The sequence below is a fragment of the Ixodes scapularis genome, unplaced genomic scaffold (assembly GCF_016920785.2).
Source record: "Ixodes scapularis isolate PalLabHiFi unplaced genomic scaffold, ASM1692078v2 PGA_scaffold4__175_contigs__length_147842914, whole genome shotgun sequence".
In the NCBI taxonomy this organism is placed as follows: Eukaryota; Metazoa; Arthropoda; class Arachnida; order Ixodida; family Ixodidae; genus Ixodes; species Ixodes scapularis.
In genome coordinates this window covers 39907559-39929505 of record NW_024609879.1, presented here as the reverse complement: position 1 = coordinate 39929505, position 21947 = coordinate 39907559, and the positions used below count along the sequence as shown (strand labels likewise).

Sequence of the window (21947 nt, the reverse complement as noted above, 5' to 3'; positions counted from 1 at the left end):
ATATCTAGACACCTCGGATCTTTTTATCTGAGCAAATAGAAATACACGACATCACTGCAGCATTATTCAGACGCAATACACATAAACCTCTGCAGTCTCTAAATGTTCGCCACCATAGTTTTATTTATGACAGATAATTGCTGAAGCTGTTTGATACATGTGCATCCAAGTTTGAGACGTTGTACTGCGTACGTCCCCTTCTGTGTACCAGAGTCTTGGGTTTTTATTACCATTTATATCTAGACACTTCGGATCTTTTTATCTGAGCAAATAGAAATACACGACATCACTGGAGCATTAATCAGACGCAATACACATAAACCTCCGCAGTCTCTAAATGTTCGCCACCATAGTTTTATTTATGACAGATAATTGCTGAAGCTGTTTGATACATGTGCATCCAAGTTTGAGACGTTGTACTGCGTTCGTCCCCTTCTGTGTACCAGAGTCTTGGGTTTTTATTACCATTTATATCTAGACACCTCGGATCTTTTTATCTGAGCAAATAGAAATACACGACATCACTGCAGCATTATTCAGACGCAATACACATAAACCTCTGCAGTCTCTAAATGTTCGCCACCATAGTTTTATTTATGACAGATAATTGCTGAAGCTGTTTGATACATGTGCATCCAAGTTTGAGACGTTGTACTGCGTACGTCCCCTTCTGTGTACCAGAGTCTTGGGTTTTTATTACCATTTATATCTAGACACTTCGGATCTTTTTATCTGAGCAAATAGAAATACACGACATCACTGGAGCATTAATCAGACGCAATACACATAAACCTCCGCAGTCTCTAAATGTTCGCCACCATAGTTTTATTTATGACAGATAATTGCTGAAGCTGTTTGATACATGTGCATCCAAGTTTGAGACGTGGTACTGCGTTCGTCCCCTTCTGTGTACCAGAGTCTTGGGTTTTTATTACCATTTATATCTAGACACTTCGGATCTTTTTATCTGAGCAAATAGAAATACACGACATCACTGCAGCATTAATCAGACGCAATACACATAAACCTCCGCAGTCTCTAAATGTTCGCCACCATAGTTTTATTTATGACAGATAATTGCTGAAGCTGTTTGATACGTGTGCATCCAAGTTTGAGACATTGTATTGCGTTCGTCCCCTTCTGTGTACCAGAGTCTTGGGTTTTTATTACCATTTATATCTAGACACTTCGGATCTTTTTATCTGAGCAAATAGAAATACACGACATCACTGCAGCATTAATCAGACGCAATACACATAAACCTCCGCAGTCTCTAAATGTTCGCCACCATAGTTTTATTTATGACAGATAATTGCTGAAGCTGTTTGATACATGTGCATCCAAGTTTGAGACGTTGTACTGCGTTCGTCCCCTTCTGTGTACCAGAGTCTTGGGTTTTTATTACCATTTATATCTAGACACTTCGGATCTTTTTATCTGAGCAAATAGAAATACACGACATCACTGGAGCATTAATCAGACGCAATACACGCAGTCTCTAAATGTTCGCCACCATAGTTTTATTTATGACAGATAATTGCTGAAGCTGTTTGATACATGTGCATCCAAGTTTGAGACGTTGTACTGCGTTCGTCCCCTTCTGTGTACCAGAGTCTTGGGTTTTTATTACCATTTATATCTAGACACTTCGGATCTTTTTATCTGAGCAAATAGAAATACACGACATCACTGCAGCATTAATCAGACGCAATACACATAAACCTCCGCAGTCTCTAAATGTTCGCCACCACAGTTTTATTTATGACAGATAATTGCTGAAGCTGTTTGATACGTGTGCATCCAAGTTTGAGACGTTGTATTGCGTTCGTCCCCTTCTGTGTACCAGAGTCTTGGGTTTTTATTACCATTTATATCTAGACACTTCGGATCTTTTTATCTGAGCAAATAGAAATACACGACATCACTGCAGCATTAATCAGACGCAATACACATAAACCTCCGCAGTCTCTAAATGTTCGCCACCATAGTTTTATTTATGACAGATAATTGCTGAAGCTGTTTGATACATGTGCATCCAAGCTATTTACTTTCCCGTTTGGTAAAATGTTTTTGAAAATAAAGCCCCTCAGAGCCTAGAATATTGCAAAAGCTCTAATAAAAAATAACAGGACTGGCCAAACTTATTGACTATAGCCTTCGCGCGCTATCCACACGGAAGCACGTGACTAACCCTTAACAAGACGTTCAGACTTCTCAAATAGAAAGTTTATTTGCATGACACAAAAAAGTTTTGAAAAATTTGCTATTCCAAAAATAAACTGCTACATTTGCATGCTGTAAATTTATATACCCAAATATTCGAATGTGTCAATATAACTATACTTCTAGCAGAAAGCATAAACCAAAAGAATACGTGAAACCCACAGGAAACGTAATTTAGGAAAAGTGCGCACGTCTGTGTCACGCCCACTCTCAGTTATATCATTTCTGCGAAAAGTATACTTACATACCGATAAACAAAGAGTGATAGTGCGTAAATAAATAAATAATTGGGCAATTTGCAAAATAAAATAAAAGCTCGAAGCAAAAGAATAAACATTGGCCGTTCCATTTTTTTTCTGAAAGACAGTTATTATTAGACATTTATTACCCGCTTTTTTTATTTCGAGACTGAACGTTTTGCTGTATGAACTCGCGTGCATTTCTTCGAGAAAAAAAAAGAGCTAGATGAATCTGGCTTGATTGAGCCAAGAGAAACTATACAAGGCATAAAATGAATGGGTTTTCTTCTCTTGCAACCCATACTTTACCGCCGAATTCACTCATAGAAGCTTCTTCTCTCCCCTTCCTAATAGCACCCTTTGTTTATCCTGGTATTCTAAAGAGTAATCCTCGAGCCAAATCTGCGACAGAAGGCACCAAAATATTTGATAAAATGGTGGAGATTGAAATATAAAGATTGGAAAGCCGGCACAGGAATCACCCCAGAGAAAGCAAGAAACTTCGGAAAGATATTCTGAGAGGCTTCAATCTCAAACTGCGAATCTCCGGCACTTTAGTTGGGACTACAATATAGCAAAGCACCAGGAAACCGTCTAGCCAGCGCATCTGGATTCAATCGACGCCCTTCCACGTGACCTTGAAAGAATCTAGGACTCACTCCTTGCGTACTGGCACTGCGTCCCTTCATTACTCTGCCTAAGTCACTTCACCTTCCACCTAATATCGCCCGGCAAAATATGCATCGCGCCCATTAAAAGGCATGTTTTATTTTTTTTCTTAGGCTATGCTCTTAGTTGATGAAACATGGGCATCCAAACTTTTACAAGAAGAAAATTGATTCCTTTGGCTGTAATTTACTTGGCATCCACATGAAAGTATAAAGCTAATTTCAGATTTCTAAATATAAACTTAAACAATACGTAGAGTGCATTACTGCTTAAACCAATATGTATAGTTTTCACGTAGTCTGGGCAGAAAATGTAGGTCTTAAAGGGCAACTCCGCTTAATTCCGAAGATTTATGGATAATTAGTGATTTCGAATTAAAAAGCCCTAGTAAAAGACACTACGTTCTTTGTTTCGCAATAAAATCGGATATTTATTTTTAATCTCATTTTAAACACGAGCGGAAATTGAAACCTAAACTTCGGCTCGATCCGGCAACATTGGCCTCTGGCCGCCAAGTACATGGCCCTCACGTGGTACGAGATTTCACATGATCCTGGGCCCAACGACGGGCGCGATTGGGGCGGGCGTGTGGCAGGCGCGAGTGTCATCTGCACCGCACTCTTTGCCACGTTTTGATGTCTACGGCATTCGACGACGTCTGCACAACTGCGGCATAAGTCTGCGCACGTGGTGTCCGTAGTGTGGACAAAACTCCGAGATACAATCGGAAATTGTAGTAGACCGTTCCAGCAGCCCGCTAAGCACCCGGATAGCGCTCCGTAATCCGCCACAAGACCTTGAACTATGCAGAGAAGGCTGGCGGCGCGCATGCGCAGCTGCGGCGTTTTCTTCACGGATACCGTAGCGGAGGAGAAAAACGATCTACTGCAACTCCCTATTAATCACAAACGGTGAGACGACGACGGTGGTTGTGACGCGGAAGACGGCAGTAACGGCGGGACAATGGCGGGCGGCCGAGCGGCTCCGAAGAAGCACGCTGCGCAGGCGCGTTACGCCAATCACGTGCACATCGTTGAGCGCCGAGAGGCAACGTTGCTGACGTGATGCGCTACGCTCTCCCCGAGAAGTAAAAACAAGCGAAAGGGGACCATGATGATGACGTTTGGCTTAATGTGGGCTCCGTCCATGCCGTAGCCCTGACTGCGCTGTTGGTTGCGCCTGAATTCGCCCGCTCGAGTCAGCCGATTTCAGCAACTTAGCGAGTTGCAAAGTTTGCGGGACCGTTTAAAAAACATTTAGACAAAACTGCGTCGTAGTATTTGACGTTTGGTCTTCCTAGGCGATACTGAAAAAGACTGCATTGTTCTTTGTTTTTGTTTTTTTAACCAAAAATGAAGCGGAGTTGTCCTTTAATCCGTTTTTCCAGGACACCTGGAGTAAAAAAGGGTGAAAGCTTAAAACCATAATTCACTTGAACTTTTCTTCTGTTCACAAATTTAACCTTCTGCAAAAACTCTCTTTCGCAAGATGGTTATTTCGGTCTGCAACTAGCTCCGCCTTGTGGTTGTATTACTTTGTCTTTGTTTTTTTTGTTTTTTAGGGCGCTTTTATACTTTTTGAGGTTCCCCTTTCCTCTGGTTTTTGTTTCGCCGGCCAAGTAGCGTTAATCTAAAGAAACAAAAAGCCAATGCTCTTTGTTTCTTTCCTTTACGGGTTTCAGGCTGAGTAGCGTCACCTTTACTAGAGATGAAACTACGCAGTTTACCTTAACATACCACTCGAAGTCTTATGTGTTCTGTGTTGGCGATATCAGACCCAGGTCGCAGATCAGCGTGTTTCTACTTTCATCCGCATTGGAACTACGAAAAGATGGTGCATTTAAGAGAAGTCACTATCATTTTAAGACAGTTTACTTTGACAGCGTGGACAGATCAGCTGAGAAATGCGAAAGAGAAAACGTATATTGCGATGTCCCTTAGTATACAGCAGTTTTCGATGCTCAACTTTACTCAGGAAGAATAAAAATAACACACAAAAAAGGATGAGACGCTAAGGAACCATTCAAAAGGTTTCTCATATTACGTCCAGCAAAAAAAAGGACTTGCAAACAATCCATTTTAATGAAACCAGTTCATCACGATATTTGTAAGCTCCTGCGGCAACTAAAAAAATGCTCATAATAATTTTTGAAAGTAGCACAATAATATTAAAATGCGGAGTGTCATTTTCTCTGTGATCAGTGACTCCTGTATACCATAAAAAACAAAACAAAAATAGATGGCTCGGAGGGAACCGGAAAAGATTCATATACATCCGAAATAATAAACACTTAAGACGTACCCAGAACTCTTTTTTTTTTTCATAACAATATTAATATTTTACTGAAAATGAACAAAACGTCTGTTAAGGCAGACCTGCCTAAGTCACATTGGGCTCGACTGGCAGCGTCTTACAATCAATGAAACCAGCCGTATGCAAGAAGACATGTAAAATAAAATCCACACAAAGAAATCAGAATAACAAAAGCAAACTAGTAGCACTTTACGAACTAAAATTTCTCGAGGCTTTTTTGAGCTGTATTTTGTTCTGAAATTTAGAATACTTGAAGGTAGTTTGTTCAGAAATGCTGGTATATAGTAGCTACGAGCTCTGTTTCCAAATGTTCTCGAACGTCGAGGTATCTGGTAACGCTCTTTGGGTCTAAGAATATGAGAAGCTACATATAGAGCTTTAAATTGACTATCCCAAAAATGCCTATGAACAACAGTTTCCATCAATAGCGAGTTAAAGTCAGGAAATTGCAGTGCTTTAAACATGTCAATATCCATACCAAGGCGTAAATCATATGAAATGTTTTTAACAAAGAACGCACAATCGAATTAATTTTAATTAAGCCAACGGAGTGCAGAATGACCACACATGGTAATATCGTGAAGGAGCACACTGTAGACTAGAGCATCTACAACAATTTTTCGAACTCATAGTGGCATAAAATATCTCGAGTTGTATAACAAACAAGACACTACACGAATTTTCTTACACACATGAGCAAGATGAGTGTTCCAGGTTCGGTCAATGTCAAAGAATAGGCCAAGATATTTTATAGAAGACGTATGCTGTATAGGCTCACATGCACATAATACACATCCAGACGTATGTAACCGTAAAGAGGAGGTTATATTAACTTTTTTTACGCCGGTTGTGAAAACATTAACTGCGATTTCGATGCATTAACTTTAATTAAATTAGCTTCAAACCACTCTATAGTTCTAACTGCCGCAGTTGTTAAGACGAAAATGCATCTGGTAAATTAGACGCTCTAGGTATAATAACGGATTCGTCAGCATATTGAAATAGTGAAATTGGTATCGCCATGGAGAGGTCATTAACATAAAGATTAAATAGCAGTGTATTTAAGACCGAGCCCTGGGGGATACCAGCTTTGATTGAAATAAATCCGCTATGATACGCTCAAAATGAAACACATTAATGCCTAACCTGTAGACAGTTTTTCAGTAAATCTAGAAAAGAGCCTCAAAAGCTTAAGTTTGAAAGCTTTAACAAAATGCGATGGCTAACACTATCAAATGTCTTGCGGACATCAAAGAAGAGTACGCAGGCGACTTGATTCCGTTCAAAAGATAAATTGAGTATGTCAGAAAAGTCCTCAAGGAGAATTTGAGTACCCCGGCCCCGTGTGAACCAGCACTGATAAGGAGATAGTATACAGTGTTTATTTAAAAAGCTCTTCATAGTTATCCACAAATGTTTTTCCAGTATTTTAGCAAAGCAAGACAGAATGGAAATAGGTCGATAATGTTCTACGTTATTTTGCGCGCATCCTTTGAGTAGTAGATTCACCAAAGCTGTTTTCATTGCTAATTTCAAACAACACTGTTTCGAATATCTGTTGTTCGTTACAAATATTTACAACGAATACTGTTTCCTCGATGGCGGGGAAGTCAGTGGTTCAATAACATACTCGGAGTTTAATTTATTTCCAAGCGCTTTTTCAAAGCTTTTTATTTGTATTTACTGTGACGAGTCGGCCATGCATCAAAAACAAAAGTTTAGTATTCGCTAAATAAACTCATGGAATACGATTCAGTAGTGCGTAGCAAATTTTCTCTGGTATAACGTTTGTAAGCTGAAACCAGAATTACCCGTTCGTTTTGAAAAACTCAAATTTGTTTTATAATAACGCAGCTAAAAAAAAATACAGCGAAATTTTGCAATTGTGCACATGTACTTCTGCAAAGAAACTTTATCATTATCACCTCTGACGCAGGTTCATCCGCAGAGTATGTTGTTTATCCAAGACTCCTGGAAGCAAGAGGGATCAACGGAGAAAAAATTCTTCAAATCACTGAACAACTTTCTCTGAGTTTAGAAAAAAGCTCTGCTATCGCCGACAAGTTAGTTGTCTCGAGTACTAATGGCGCTGAGCAAGTAGATACCATTGTAAGTATTTTTCATTATTTGCAAAAAAATTCTATCATATTTTCGCGTCGTGAAAATGTGTTTTCCCTTGTGAAATCAGCATATGTATATAATGCAGTGTTTGAATATTTAATATTCTAATGCAAGGGAGCTTTATGCTTTTATAATGTAAAACAACAAAAAAAGTATACTGCTGCTATGCTTGCAGATATATTAACACAAAATGACTGCATAGACAAATCTTCTTCCAATCACACATTTGAAATAGTATAACTGATAAAATAAGGCGACTTTTCAAATATTTTGTGTATAGTGATATTTTGCCTTAATTTTACTTGCGCATTAAGATATATGCGTTTTTCATGAGTAACATTTTTCCAGCTTGTAATATGATTTGATGTTTAACGTTCGCCTTTGATATTTTATAATAACCTTAAAGTCCCGCCGAGGAAACTTTCACATTCAAGATGTGCATGGCTGTATTTACCGTTTCTTTCGTATTTAAAAAACATATATCTTACTAAAATGCTGCAAAATTTCGCAGATTGAGCTCCTTGCTGCGGCCATAAATTTGCTGGCCATACGCTGCCCTTTCGTATACACAAAATGCCCATAAGATCAAATATATATGGACATCCAAATGTAAAGAAAAGCGTTTTAGATATATATGCTTGTGTGTTGAATCAGCCCAATGAGCTTACTACTAAAATCTCTAGGACAGTAATATTTGTTTAACAATTTTGCAACAATTCAGTCTACATTCCACACAACATGAGTTTTAATTAAATAAAAAGATAAAGGATTTTTCAGTCAACTCGACTAAATTTTTTCATTATTTATTTCATCCGTCTTTCCGGGTTTTTATTTTCTTGTGGCTTCCAAGTTTTAGGTTAATTCTACAAACCCTGAATCTGGCAGTAAATTTCGTCATTCCGCGTAAATAGCGCTTATCAGAAAGTGTAATCTCAAAGAATTACTTCTTCGTTGTTTACGTTTAACAAAAATAATATTCAGGTTTGTATTTCAAGAAGCAAAACATACAAGCGAGCTTTCTAGGAAATATCACAATTTAAATTCTAGACACGGATAAAAAAATACAAGACGGTTCAAAATCTAAGAGGCTTTGACTTGCCGTGTACATTATTTTATTTCTCAATATCTCACGGTTCAGATTATGACGATTGGTATTTTGCGTAAGAATCCTCTGTTTTCTTTTACGCCGAGTGACCAAGCTTGATCGAAATGAATGTGTCATAACCCTCCAATCACGAAGACTGCACTTGCGAGTGTGTCCTGATCAGTGCTCTACTCTGGTTAGCGCAGATGATCTTCTAGATTGCATTCATTACATGTATGTTTAGCTTGATATGCTATCTCGGAGAAGTTGCCTTTTTATCTAGAGGTCTCAACTTCATGATGGTTTTCTTTGTCTAGGTAAATAGATCTTGAGATTTATGTAATTATATCTACAGCAAGGTCACGACTCGAGCTTGCCTCTGTCATATGGAACTCAATATCTAAGACACAGGCTATAACAATCGAAAATGTTCAGAAAAAGGTGATTCGAATTGTTTATGATAGATACTTCGAGAGGAGCTTTTATTATAGTTATGAACACATTCTCGAAATCTTCTCACTTTTACTTCTGCCTACCAGGAGACCTGTTTGAGATTTTCTTTCTCTGCACAAGGTTGCTAATGGTACATTTGATTCTCCGTAACTCCCTCAAAGGGTGAACTTTCATGTCCCTTTATGCCTTACGTGATATTTCTTTTGCTACTATGTTCGCTCACTATGCTTCAGTTTCAATGTACTGTCGCCGTTTGGATAACCTTACATTTGTCTCTTAACTTTATGAGTGTCTAGGATTTTTTTTTGCTGGTTTTATTGTTTGTGTTGGCGCACCAAGTGGAAGACTGATGTGGTGCTTTTGGGCACCCCAAACAAAGATTATTTTATAAATATCTATATTATTGTTGTTATTGCTATTACTATTATTATTAATATTATTATATCGACTTCTATTAACCATTGTGGTTGGGAATATCTGCCGCGAAGAATGACTAATATATTAAACCAAATATTTTCAGTGGATCAAAGACAGAAAAAAGGCTCCACAGGCGTTTGATTTTTTTTGGGGCATCTCAGTCAAAACTATCGTTTCTCAAGCTGTGCTTTTCTGCTCGTTTTTCTCTAGGCAAAGACGTCAATTTATTAGACAGTAAGATTTGAAGGTGCGTTAAAGTAGCGGGGCTTTATACATTTAGTAATGTTTGTGGTTGGTTTGCCTTGCTGCATACCTAACCCGGGACATAACACGGAGCCAGCAGTTTCAACAACAGTAAACTGCATTTAATTAGACAAGGACGAGACGATCAATACACTACAACATTACCAGTGGTGCATGAGTCCAGGCAGTGACTGCCTGTACAAAGCCTCTAATCCACCATATCAAGGCGGCGCGCGCGATGTGCAAGAGGCCGGCTTCACTCCGCCGCCACGCGGGGAAGTCCGCCACCAGTGAGCCGTAGTCGGGCAACTGGGCTGGGGAGCCGCCAGGGCGCCCAGAGTTTGCAATTGGATTAGTGAACCTGTATGACTAACACGAACCCTCGAGCATTCACAGCAAAGCGTTGCTCACACAAAGGCCCTTGAGCTTAACGTATATCGAATTGACACTGCCTGTGGCGCAATAACTCGCATTATTTTGCGACCTTCTTGGATGGGGCAAAATAAAAAGAGGCCAATTTATGCACTACCTGCGCAAAATGTGTGCCTTCAATTACTCAAACCAATGAACACCAAACAATTATAGAGTTACTGTAAAAGCGTAAACCAGCAGCAACAGCTAAATGTGTGTTTATTTGGAGGGAAGGAGGAAGGAGGCTTGGGAGGAGTCTGAACAGAAAAGAGGAAGTTCAGATGCGAAGAAGGCCAGTCCATACACTTGAAGTACTTCCTCACGATTTTTGATTGTCGCAACTAAAGAACAAACAAGCAACTACTGAAAAAACAAATTTAATTTAAATATTGCGGTTGATCTATATCTATATATATTATTAAGATTTTTTTTACGTTTTGTAAAAAAAAAATACTTTCGAGCAGCCTTGGAAAGCTAATTAGACAAAACTCGTGTTCTATCCTTGCTAAACTGGTGCATAATAAGCCACAATTTCCAGGGAAAAGATTCTACAAAACAAAGACAATATTTTTTAATAAAAATTAAATTTTCGCGTTTCTAATTTCGCACGCACCTAAATTGCTTGAAAATTAGCGTGTTCAAATAAAATCCCAAATGGTCCCTACAGATTATTTTACAAAATATTAGTGCTAGTATCTTATTTTTTTCAGGTGGATGGAAAGGAGGTGGTAAAGAATATTTATTACGATAAAAGTAAGATGGCAGCTGTGTCGGTGTCAGAGCAAAACGGAACTGTGGAAGTGGTAAGAACACAACATTTACCATTCTTAGCAGACCCACGTTCAAACATCATCGACCGTGATCACTTAGGAATGCTGAGGGGAGTCCGGATGTCCTGACTCCGCCACCCCCCTCCAACCCTCCTTTAAAATACACATGTGTAAAATATTGATACAAAGAAAGTCGGAGGGGGTTGCAAACAGCTTATACGCTGGGCCTTCATCTGGAAACGCCTGTATACCTCTTTATTTATGATGCAAGTTAGATGAAAAGGGCAAGTATTCAAGTTAACGTTTTAAGAGGAAATTACTTCTAAATCTATTAAAATAACCCTTGGAGATGCTATCATTTATGCCAACACTTCCTTCCCTTGTCAATGTTATTGGGAGGAAGGGCTGGGTTTTATCAATATTTTGTAAGTACATTTAAATATTTATCGTGTATAAACCCCGTGGACATGGTCACTGAAAATCCCGACAATTTTCTGGAATGACCAAAGCATAGATTTCCTAAATAGGGGAGTAATACGATGGTATTAATATTATTTAGGTGTACATTTCACCCTTCGAAATGAGCCATTCTTAAAATATTTATTTTATGTTTGATTGACAAAACGAAAACACATATCCAGTATACATATTGAGCACAGATAGCTCGTACAGATTAAACCGTAGATTTCGCTATGCAAACTTGTCTGACCATGAAGTAGGTTTTCTTGGCCTACTCAATGTGCAGACAAGTTAAAAGAAGAACAAAAAAAAAAAAAATGAAACACGTTTACAAGTCTCTGTAATGCCGAATTAAAGCGCAGCTCTTGAGGAGGGGGGAGGCTACGGACGGGAGGGTATGCCCCTTTTCCCCATCCTCCCCTCGCCTCCTCCTCTCCTGCTATCCTTTCATTTCGCGTAAAATTTTACACTACATTTCTCGCTAAATGCAGTGAAAAAATCCCCGCTAAGTTTAGCAGAAAATTCCCCCCTAAATTCAGCGTGGAAATGTTTTCGCTATATCTAGCTGGAAAATTTAGCCGGGAAATGTTTCCGCCAAATTCAGCACAGAATTTTTTCCGATAAATTTATCAGGAAATATTTTCCGCTAAATTTAGCCAATAACTTTTTCGCTAAATTTAGCCGACACTTTTTTTCGCTAAATGTATCGGTAAATTTTTCCAGTGGGAAAAGTTTTACGCTAAATTTGCGGAATTTTTTTCGAGCGCAGTGTTTTTTCGCTAAATTTAGCGGAAAATTTTAACGATAAATTTATCAGATATTTTCCGCTAAATTTAGCGGGAAATTTTTTCGATAAACTTAGCGGGGAAATTTCCCGCTAGATTTAGGGAAAAAATGTTTCCGCTAAATTTGGCGGACCACTTTTTTGCTAAATATATCGGGAAAATTTTGGCGGTAAATCTAGCAAGAAATTCATTCCCCTAAATTTAGTGACTAACAATTTCCGCTAAATATAGCGGGAATTTTTACCGCTAAATGCAGCGGGGAATTTTTTCCGCTAAACTTATCAGGAAGATTTTTCCGCTACATTTAGCGGGCAATTCGTTTCGCCCAATCTGGCGGGGAAATTGTTCCGCTACATCTAGCGGGGAATTCTTTCCACTAAACGTAGGAGAGAAGTTTTTCCTCTAAATTTAGCGGGGCAATTTTCATGCTAAGTCTTGCAGAGAATTTTTCCACTCAATTTATCGGAATAGTTTCCTCCTCTTCCCTCGTGACCTCTCGTGACGTCCTATGTGACGTTATTGTCCCATAATCCGACGCGCAGTTGCGCCGATGGCGACGCCACTCTAGCCGGAAACAGGGGCCTAAAAGCTGTGCTCTAAAAAAGAAAAGAAAATACCTTGCGACACAGCCCTTAGAACGCAGTATATCTCATGCACCACAGGGGTGGTGTATAACATTTCCCGGTCATGCGGGAATTGCTACATCGGTCTAACGTGCCGACGTGTTAACGACAGAGCCCGCGAGCATGGAGCGTCTCTTAAGGGAACAGCGGCCGGAGAACTGGTATCTCATCACAGCACATGCCACTGCAGTGCAGCTTTTAACACCAGAATCATCCCTGACAGTAACAATCCTAATGCACGCGAGATGGTCGAGGCGTTCGCGATCGAGGAACACGCGGACGATTGCGTCAGCACCCCATCTATCATCGTTCACAAAAAAAACCAAGCCGTTTACTGTTCTCTGTAATGCAGAATTAAAGCACAGTTCTTGGGGAAGAAGAGGGGAGGGTATGGAAATGAGGGTATGTACCTCAACCTTCATCGCACCCTCTTCTTCTTTCCTCCTCCCGCTCCACCTCCCTCTCCCTTCCTCCATCTTTCTCCTCTCATTCTCGTCTTCTCCTCCTCCCTTTCTCCTCCCCTTCCTGCTGCCCTAATTTACCCCCTCCCTCCCCCTCGCGACTGTAGTGACCCTCGCGACGTCACTCCTGAAGGTCTCGTGGACGTGACCTTTACGGTGAAGGCCGCGACCTTCGTTGTCACCTTCACAAGTGACTTTCGTGACGTCACTTGTGACCCTCGTTACCTCACACGAGACGACGTGTGTGATATCATGATGGGAAACTTCCCATAACGCAAAGCTCAGTTACGGGGAGGGCGACGCTGCTCAAGCCGGAAACGGGAGCCTAAGAACTGCGCTCTAAAATAAAGACAACAGCTACGAAATGACACGCCCCGAACAACAACAGCAGGAGCTCGTGGTGGATTAGTTCAAGAACAATAATTTTTAAGCATTCCTGTGTAATATTTTTGTATAAATTTGTATATGCGTAATTATCAGTAGTATCCTTCCGAGTGCAATAGGTTTATTTATGCAATACGTTTATCGTGTTCTACTTTGGTTTCTGAATAAAGAGGCAAACACGCAAGGAACAAGTTTACACTAAAACATCGTTGGTAGTAAGCTGCTTGTCCTCTCCTGTCCTTTCTCTCTTCGTGTCCAAGTATTATTCCAAAGCTCAGGTTGATATATTTGCATATATTTTAGACCAGAGATAAGAGTGAGATGTTTTCCTTTAACGGCGATAATTTTATTCTATTTAAGGGCCACATGGCCGAAGAAAAGAACGTAACTATGTAATCTATCTAGTACAGCAAACACGTGAGCAGAGTTCGCAAAAGTATCGCGAAAATACTATCAAGGACCACAGAAACGTGCTATTCAACAATATAATAACTTCGCATCGCCTGAAATTACATCCGTCTGTTCATCCAAAATAGAAAGGGTACAAAAGGAAGTGTATACAAACACTAAACTGCTTATGCAATCAAAAACGCTTCTCTGACGTAGTTCTTTTTTAGCTCCAGAAATAGTAAAAGACCGCGATCAATTTACGAGCAAGCATTTTGATGTCTGTAGTCTGTACCATTTTTATAATGCGTCATTAACACGCATTAGCTTGCTTATATTTTTTTTCAGCTCGAGTAAAAAAAAAGCTTCGCAATATCTAGCTTTTTTAACGCCATGAATGATTAATTTACATTAACATCCATCGAACATGTTTGTGTAGTTTTACATGTTTTGTGTATGACTGATCCATCAATTGAGTCATCGCGGACTTTTCAAAATTGAGAATTCAACCTGTAGTCGGAGACAAATCAAGAAAGAAGAGGAAAGCTCCTCCCGCCTCTTTCAACATTAGCGGAGCATTGATGCAGAGGAAGCGACCTCCTCTCCAGCGTTCTCTCTTCTGAATTGGAAAAAGTTAGGTGGAGCTTCCACTTCGTTCTTGACCTGTCACCGATTATAGTTAATACTTATATAACGCCGGATTACGGAATTCAATTTCGGCGGGCGACCAAAAACAAACCGGAGTTACAAATGTATTGTTACGATGTCGTTATTTCAAAGAACAAAAAGATAACAAAAAAGCTGCTCCAAAAGACACCAATTGCGCATCAAGGCCAGGTGGCTTTTGTTTTTCAGCTGAATGTACCTGCACTCTTTGCCGCTCCTGTTTATCGTCTTATTGTTTCGGTGATCGCTGGTATTTTATTTTGAAGTTCTGTTCCTTTCAGGCTTCAATAGGCCCTTTCTGGAATTCAGTGCCATCTGGTGTCCCAAATGGCAGTTTATCTTTTACTATACTAATGGCGGCAATGAACCTGTGGTCTGCAGTATTTAATGGGGCACCGTCACTTAAAGGTCAACGGTAAACGAAAATGTGCACTTCACTACAATTGTTTTTCAATCTCTTTTAGTATCGATGGCAAAACAAATGCAGCCAGTCGGAACGAAGCGCCAACCCATATAGCCGCCTTGATAGAATCCTATACATCAAGGTGCTTTGAAGCCGAGTGAGTGCTACTAACAGATTGACTGGGAATGAGTTAGGAATGAACGCTTACGCAGCTCCTGCGTCCAATTCCTGCTTCACGTCGCGCTAACGTCGAGAATGTAAAGGCATCGAATCATCTGCTTAGGAGCATCTTCAACTTCTTCCTTCATCTGTAAACAGAAGGCCGCCATTAGTATAGCACATATGCCGTTTTCAGATGATGATGATAGTAATCAAAGTGGCAAGACTGAATTCCGGAAAGGATATAGAACAGATCCTGAGCAATGTCACTTTTTATTGCGTCCTGAAACATGTTATTCGGTCCGCACGTTTCTGGGTGCTAACGAGGCCTACAACATTATTCAATAAAAAAAGATATCATGAATTGTTATTCCAAGAAGCAAGTTTCCTAAGCCGCATTCATGTTACGCACAGAGCGGGGCCTTGGGCCCCACATTGAGGATTGCTCCTCTGCCCCTGATGGGACACCATGAAGGTCGATACGGAGCGCACAAAGTCTTTGAAATCGAGGAGCCGGAGGGGCACAGAATCGATTACAAAGGTGAGACACAACGTAAAACAATTTATTCGAAAAGGCATGGTTCCTTCCACTCTTATCAGCTGCCTAAGCTAGAAAAATCTGACTCGAGTTGAAATAAGGCAGAATGTTTCAATGAGAATTCGACCTGTTTTATCTAGTTAGTCAAAGCGCCCATACTTCTAATATACTTACATATTGATTTATAAATGGTTTTAAAGCCTGATAAAAGTGGCTTATAGCGTGATTTTCTAAAAATATATAAATATGGCGGCAAATGTTTTGTTATGGCCGTAAGTCATAATTATTAAAGTACCGAGCTGATAAAGCACGCTAATCAATGTATGTTTATACACGACTTTATAAAGCATAATTGCGACATTTGTCAACAAAATAGGTTCACCAACCTTTTTTTCATATTTACACCAGTTTTTGCTTATGCATATTACGTTACGTATAATCATATTTGACAATGCTATCACCTCTAATTCAGCAGTTGTCTTAAAATAAATGTTTTGTTGGTGAAGTTCTACCTGCACCTAAAAAGGTACTGCAAACTAAGCAAAAGTAATGATGTTGCGATCGACTTCCATCAGCAATCTTAGGCCTCTTTTTATAGAAACGTCTCGATCAACCTTCAAGTTTTTAGAGTTGCCAAGGAGTAATTAAAGTCTCGAACATTGCTTCAAACCGAATAATTATTCTTTGAGTAAAAACAAACGCCAAAAAAAAAAAAAAACTCGGCAATTTTTTGTTTTTTATTTATTCATTACCCAAGCTCTTAGCGTTATCTAAAAATTAGTACACATTTAATTCTTTTGTTTTTCAGCTCCAGCAGAGCGGGATTGCCCTAAAAGACGACGTAAGTAAAGTCGCGTTTTAGCGACAAACAATTCGAAAGTCTTATATTGTCACGAATGAGAAGGTAAAACAAAAATAACTGGGGAAACTGAAACGTTTAATAGGGCGAACTTGTGCCCAAAAATGAAAAGGAAACAGAGGATACCAGCAGGGCGTCGCGGGCGTCGAAGTCGGCGTCGGAGCAGAGTCGAACGCTGGGGCGAGACTGACGGCAGATCGCCACGCAGAGCCTTATGTACGCGGGTTGGCTTCTAGAACAATCGGCCTAGAACGTTCGACGACTAGAATATTCGGAACTCGGTCAGACGAGAATGATCTTCAACTCACGAGAACGCAATTTTGAAAGAACAAATAAAAGAACATTTCACTCACTGGAATCGAACCTAGACATTCCGAGCGACAGTCACGCGCGATAACCACTCGGCCACGCGCGGTCGCTCGCCGACGCGCGTGGCATTACTCCCCCCTTTAAAAAGTCATCGTCTCAATGCAACGTGAAACGCAACAAAACAAAGCAAGGCAAACAAAATAATGGAAGAATACAAAGGCAGGCAAAACACAATTCTATCAAGCGTTGCACAACATCCCAGTTCGCAGTCTTAGCGCGCGTAGTACTTCTTGAGGCGCACCACGTTGACGACTTCCGGTAATGCAGGGCGGCGTGATGAAGTCCGTGTTCCGTCGAACATCACCTCGTAGTTCAGATCCCCGAGTCGACGAAGTACTTTGTAGGGTCCAAAGTAGCGCTTTAGGAGTTTTTCGCTTAGACCACGGCGGCGGATCGGTGTCCACACCTACACCCTGTCTCCGGGCTGGAAGTGGACCTCCCGACGACGAAGTTTTTAGCGGCCAGTGTTAACACGTTGTAGGGCTAGCATACGGTGTCTGGCGAGCTGGCGGACTTCTTCTGCCCGTTGGGCAACCACCTGAGCGTCGTCGCTTCCGTCGACAAACGGTTCGTGGGGTAACCCCGCGTCTGCATTGTCATTACTTCGCGACCATGAACCAGTTGAAAGGATGTCACCCCAGTGGTCTCTTGTACGGCCGTGTTGTGGGCAAATATCACGTACTGCAACACCTCGTTCCATGCCTTGTGCTCCACGTTGTGGGTGTCCTATCGCCACTGCCCGATCTGACCGCGCTGCGCTCACTCACCGAGAAACCAGACGACACCCCCTGCCATAAGGAGGAGTTTTATAAATACAGTTCGCTGCTCCGCCGCTGGCTTGGCCTCCCCAGTTGTGGCAACCGTCGCTGCTTGCCGGTCTGCCTCGATGGTGGAAGGCCCGGGTACGCCGTGAAGGTCTGGGTCTGCGACTTCACGATGAAAAAGGCTTCTGCCCTCGAGCTCTGCCGGATTCGACAGCCCCGCCAGTGCCGTCCGCGTTTTACCTCTTCTTTTCCTCCTTTTCTTCTCGTGCCTCCCGCCTCGCCCTATGCCTCTCTTCTTCCTCGTGCCCTAAATCCTCCAATCCTCGAGCGTCTGGTCCTGGATACCGGAGGCCGGGGGTATCGCCTCCTCAAGCGTCTGGTCCTGGGTTCTGGAGGCTGGGGGTATTGCGTCACTCTCAAGGAACTCATTGATGTCTTCCATTAGGGTGTCTTTCGCAGGAGGCGAAAGCAGTTCGGTTGTAGCCGGTGTGCGCGGAGCGGGATCTGGTAAAAACGGAGGCTGCTCGGCGGTAGAGGGGTCTGGGGTTGGCTCCCCGATTGTCATTTCCTCGACTAGGGCTTCGTTTCGGTGTGTTTCGGTTTTGGGCGGGACCCAGGGCAGCTGGATTCAGGAGGTCGGGCCGGTTTCTGCGAAGCAACTGTACCGCTGCCGCTATGCAGAAGACGAGACCCATTGTCTTTAACATGTCTGTGTGCCGACGGCCGGCATCGTGTGTTTTTGGTGCACAACCGGGACCTGGCATAAACAACACGGATTCATCTGGTCCTCAAAAAAGGAAAAAGCCGGCAATGTGTGTCCCCTGAAGGGCCGTGGGGCCTGATGGAGGGGTTGGGACGGGGTCGGTCTCGGTTGGTCTCTCCAAGGTTGTCTTGAAACGAAATGGCGGTCTTCTCGCCCGTCGCACGTCGTCCAGGTTGCCACGGTGTGGCAAAGGCACGGTGGGGCCTGCATCGCCTTGGCATTCCTCTCGGGGTTACGTTCACACCGTTCCGCGCTGACGCTGGTCGTTCCCTCGACGCAGATGGGCTCAGCGCGTTCGGAGTAGAGGACTGAGCCGGGGAACCAGCTCCTCGGGGATGGCGTGGCCGTTTCCAAGGGCGGCCTCCGCGCAATTTGCACCGGTCTGGTCCATATCGGCTAGCTGAGCCGTTTGGGGAAGTGGGGCTCCTCGCGTCCCACTGCGATGAGCCACCGTCTGCTGGGCCCCAGGGTCGATTACTCTGTGGGCTGGGCAGATCAGCCTCTTGCCACCCAGCTTGGCTGTCCCCCAAACCGGACGGACTTGTGCCCAATCCCGGTTCACCTCCGGGACAGTAGCCTCCGTGTCGACCTCTCAGGGGGTGGCATTCTGGGCAGAAGGGACACAGTTAGTAACCCTGAAAATAAAAATTTCTAGGCCGTAAATCGTACTGCCGGGCAGATCCACAATCGAGTTCTTTCCCGACAGGTTCTTGCACCGTTTGACTCCAGCGCTTAGAGCGCGTTGTGGGTTGCGCATCAGAATCGCCCTGGACAAGGAGTTCCTCGTCCCCCTTTGCGAGTTCTCACTCATCGTCACCCCGATCACGAAGATGGTACTTTTTCAGGTCTGTGATGTGAACCGGGTCAGACTCCTCGTTCGTATTTTGCCGAGCGAGCCTGTAGGTAAGACGTGACTGTCTTGCTTTTACCACGTAGGGCCCTTTCCACTTCGGAGCAAATGAGGCTGCGATTTCGCTCGCTGCATTGGTCAAAGGATGTGTTCTCTAAGGATCAGGTCCCCCACCTTGTATTCCAGGTGACGAAAACTCTTATCGTACTGGGCAGCCTGCTCGATCTTTGCAGCATCGAGATTCTCTCCAACGTCGTGCATTGCGCTCGCCAAGCGGTTCTTTAATTTTACCGCGTATTTAGAGAGTGAGCGCTCTAGTGGTGCTTGGTTATTCTGCAATCCTTTCTCTAGCGGAGACGGTAGTTCTTTACCCAAGTTAAGAAGCGCTATTGTGAACCCAGTCCATCTGTTCACAGTCATCCGGATGGCGAAACCCATCTCGCTGACGTACTGATCCCTGTCCCTTTGTCTCCCGGTTTAGCGCGATCAACATACTCTTCAAGTTCCGATTCACTCTTTCAGTGATATTAGCCTGAAGATGGCATGGTGTTGTCCTCCTGTGTTTTGTGTTTAGCGCCAAGCAGGAGTCAGTGAACAATTTGCTAGAAATATTACAAGTATTATTTCTGATGAGACACGTGGGTGTGCCGAAACGCATAAAAGTTTCCAACAACTTTTCCCAGATGCGCTTCAAAACCAATTTCCTCAGCGGGTGTAACTCCACCCATTTTGAGAAATGATCGGTTATTACCAATAAGTACTGGTTCCCACAGGGACTTTTTGGTAGTGAGCCGGCGATGTCGCAAGCAACCATCTCCCACGAGTAGTGACTCACTACAAGCTGCATCAGGCCTGGGGGCTTTCCCCCTCGCGGCTTCGCTATTTGGCAGGCTGGGCAGGTACGGCGTACCGGAGTGTGTCCTGCCTCATCCATGGCCAGGTCGCGACGCGAAATAACTTTTGAAAAGTCTTGCTGCCGCTGCCATGACAAGCTATAGCCGAATCGTGGAAGTAACCGATAAACCGCCTCCGTAGACTCCTAGGAATCACCACCCTAAACGTATAGTCGTTCCCTTCCTTGTCATCGATTGTTGGGATGTAGCGGAGCAACAAGCCGTCTTGGCCCAGCAGGTATCAATGAATGTGTTCGTTAACTTGACCGCCAGCGTTCCCGGTGTTGCTTTCCATTTCCACTATTTTCCCCAACACCCGCTGACAAAAACCGTCTGCCTTTAGGGCCTTGACAAGTTCTTCCTTGCTCAACACTTCACCCCAAGCCACGATCTTTTGTTCCCTCGTGCGGCCTCCTTAGACTTCTACGAGATCTGGTTGCATCGATTTCCCTCCGCTCTCTCGCTTATGAGCGGTCGCGCGGGAAACTCGTCTCTCGCAATCCCCTGGTTGCGTCCTCTCCTTCCAAGCACTATCACCAGTGCCCGAGAAAGTGTGTCGGCAACCATGTTGGTCAAGCCCTTGCGGTCTACTCGCGAAGCTAATGTTTGCTGCTATTGAGATCCGGCGAGTGAGCGTTCTATTCCCTGACCGAAACACGGTGGGACGGCAGAAAGGATAAGGGGGGTCAACGGATTATAGCGGTACCCGTTATTCCTCAAGTCTATGATAATCCCCTCCCGGCAGACGAAGTCCTGTCCTAAGATCACAGGAATTTGCATGCGTGGTAGATAGAGAAAACGCTGCCTCCTTTGTCTGCCATCTAGGCTAAGGTCAATGCGTAGAGCGCTTTGTGCCCTAGCCGATCCTGCTGCTAAACCAAGCGCGGTGGGAACTTCTCGCACGTGAAGTGCTCTTCGGCGACAGTCTTCGTAGACTCTGTCGCCGATTAGGGAAAGGGTCGAACCGGCGTCAATTAGTGCGTAGTAAATGTTACCACCGATCTCGGCGCGCACGTATGGCCCTTTCTCAGATGTCAAACCCTGAGTCCGACATGACGACGGGATAAACATCAATCTGTCGCTGACCGCAACTCCAGCCCCGTTCGCAGTCTAATGAGGGGCCTCGGCAGCGGCCGGCAACCGTGAGTAGTGAAAGTACAATTAGTGGCGGCGGCCTCTCCCGTTTTCCTGAGACCCATGTTGGGGCTGTCCCCATTTGTCGTGAAAACGTCTCAACATCGCCGTTAGGGAACGCAGAGGCTCGCTGACGCCTCCCACGCCTGTCGCCGCAGCCGTGGGCCAAGTCCTTGCCCCCGGCGTCACTGCGCCGTCCGCCTGTGCGTTCGCGCCTTCTTGTGCACTTGCAGCGACTTCTGACACCGCCTGGACATCGCTGTTAACCAACCCCTTATTCCGAGCTGACCTTGACATCGTTAGGGTCTAACTAACGCTCAACGGGCTTGGGCGGAAACTCCCGTCCTAAAAGAGAACGAGGCGCAATGTGCGTGGCCTCCCGGGACGAACAGGCGCAGCGGCAATCTGATCGGGCCCCACGTTGGGCTACAGTTAATGTGGGTGTCCTATTGCCCCTGCCCGATCAGACCACGCTGCGCTCGCTCACCGAGAAACCAGACGACACCC

At 43.3% G+C, this 21947-nt stretch overlaps 1 protein-coding gene across 1 annotated transcript in view; it reads left to right on the top strand.

Moving 5' to 3' along the window:
• LOC115330592 (venom metalloproteinase antarease-like TtrivMP_A) overlaps positions 1-21947 on the top strand; it is a 186136-nt gene that overhangs the window by 75462 nt on the left and 88727 nt on the right. Inside the window, exons 2-4 of the mRNA XM_040214695.1 lie at positions 7381-7553; positions 10884-10976; positions 15685-15823. Coding sequence (XP_040070629.1) covers positions 7381-7553; positions 10884-10976; positions 15685-15823 — 405 coding nt within the window. The remainder of the gene's footprint in view (positions 1-7380; positions 7554-10883; positions 10977-15684; positions 15824-21947) is intronic.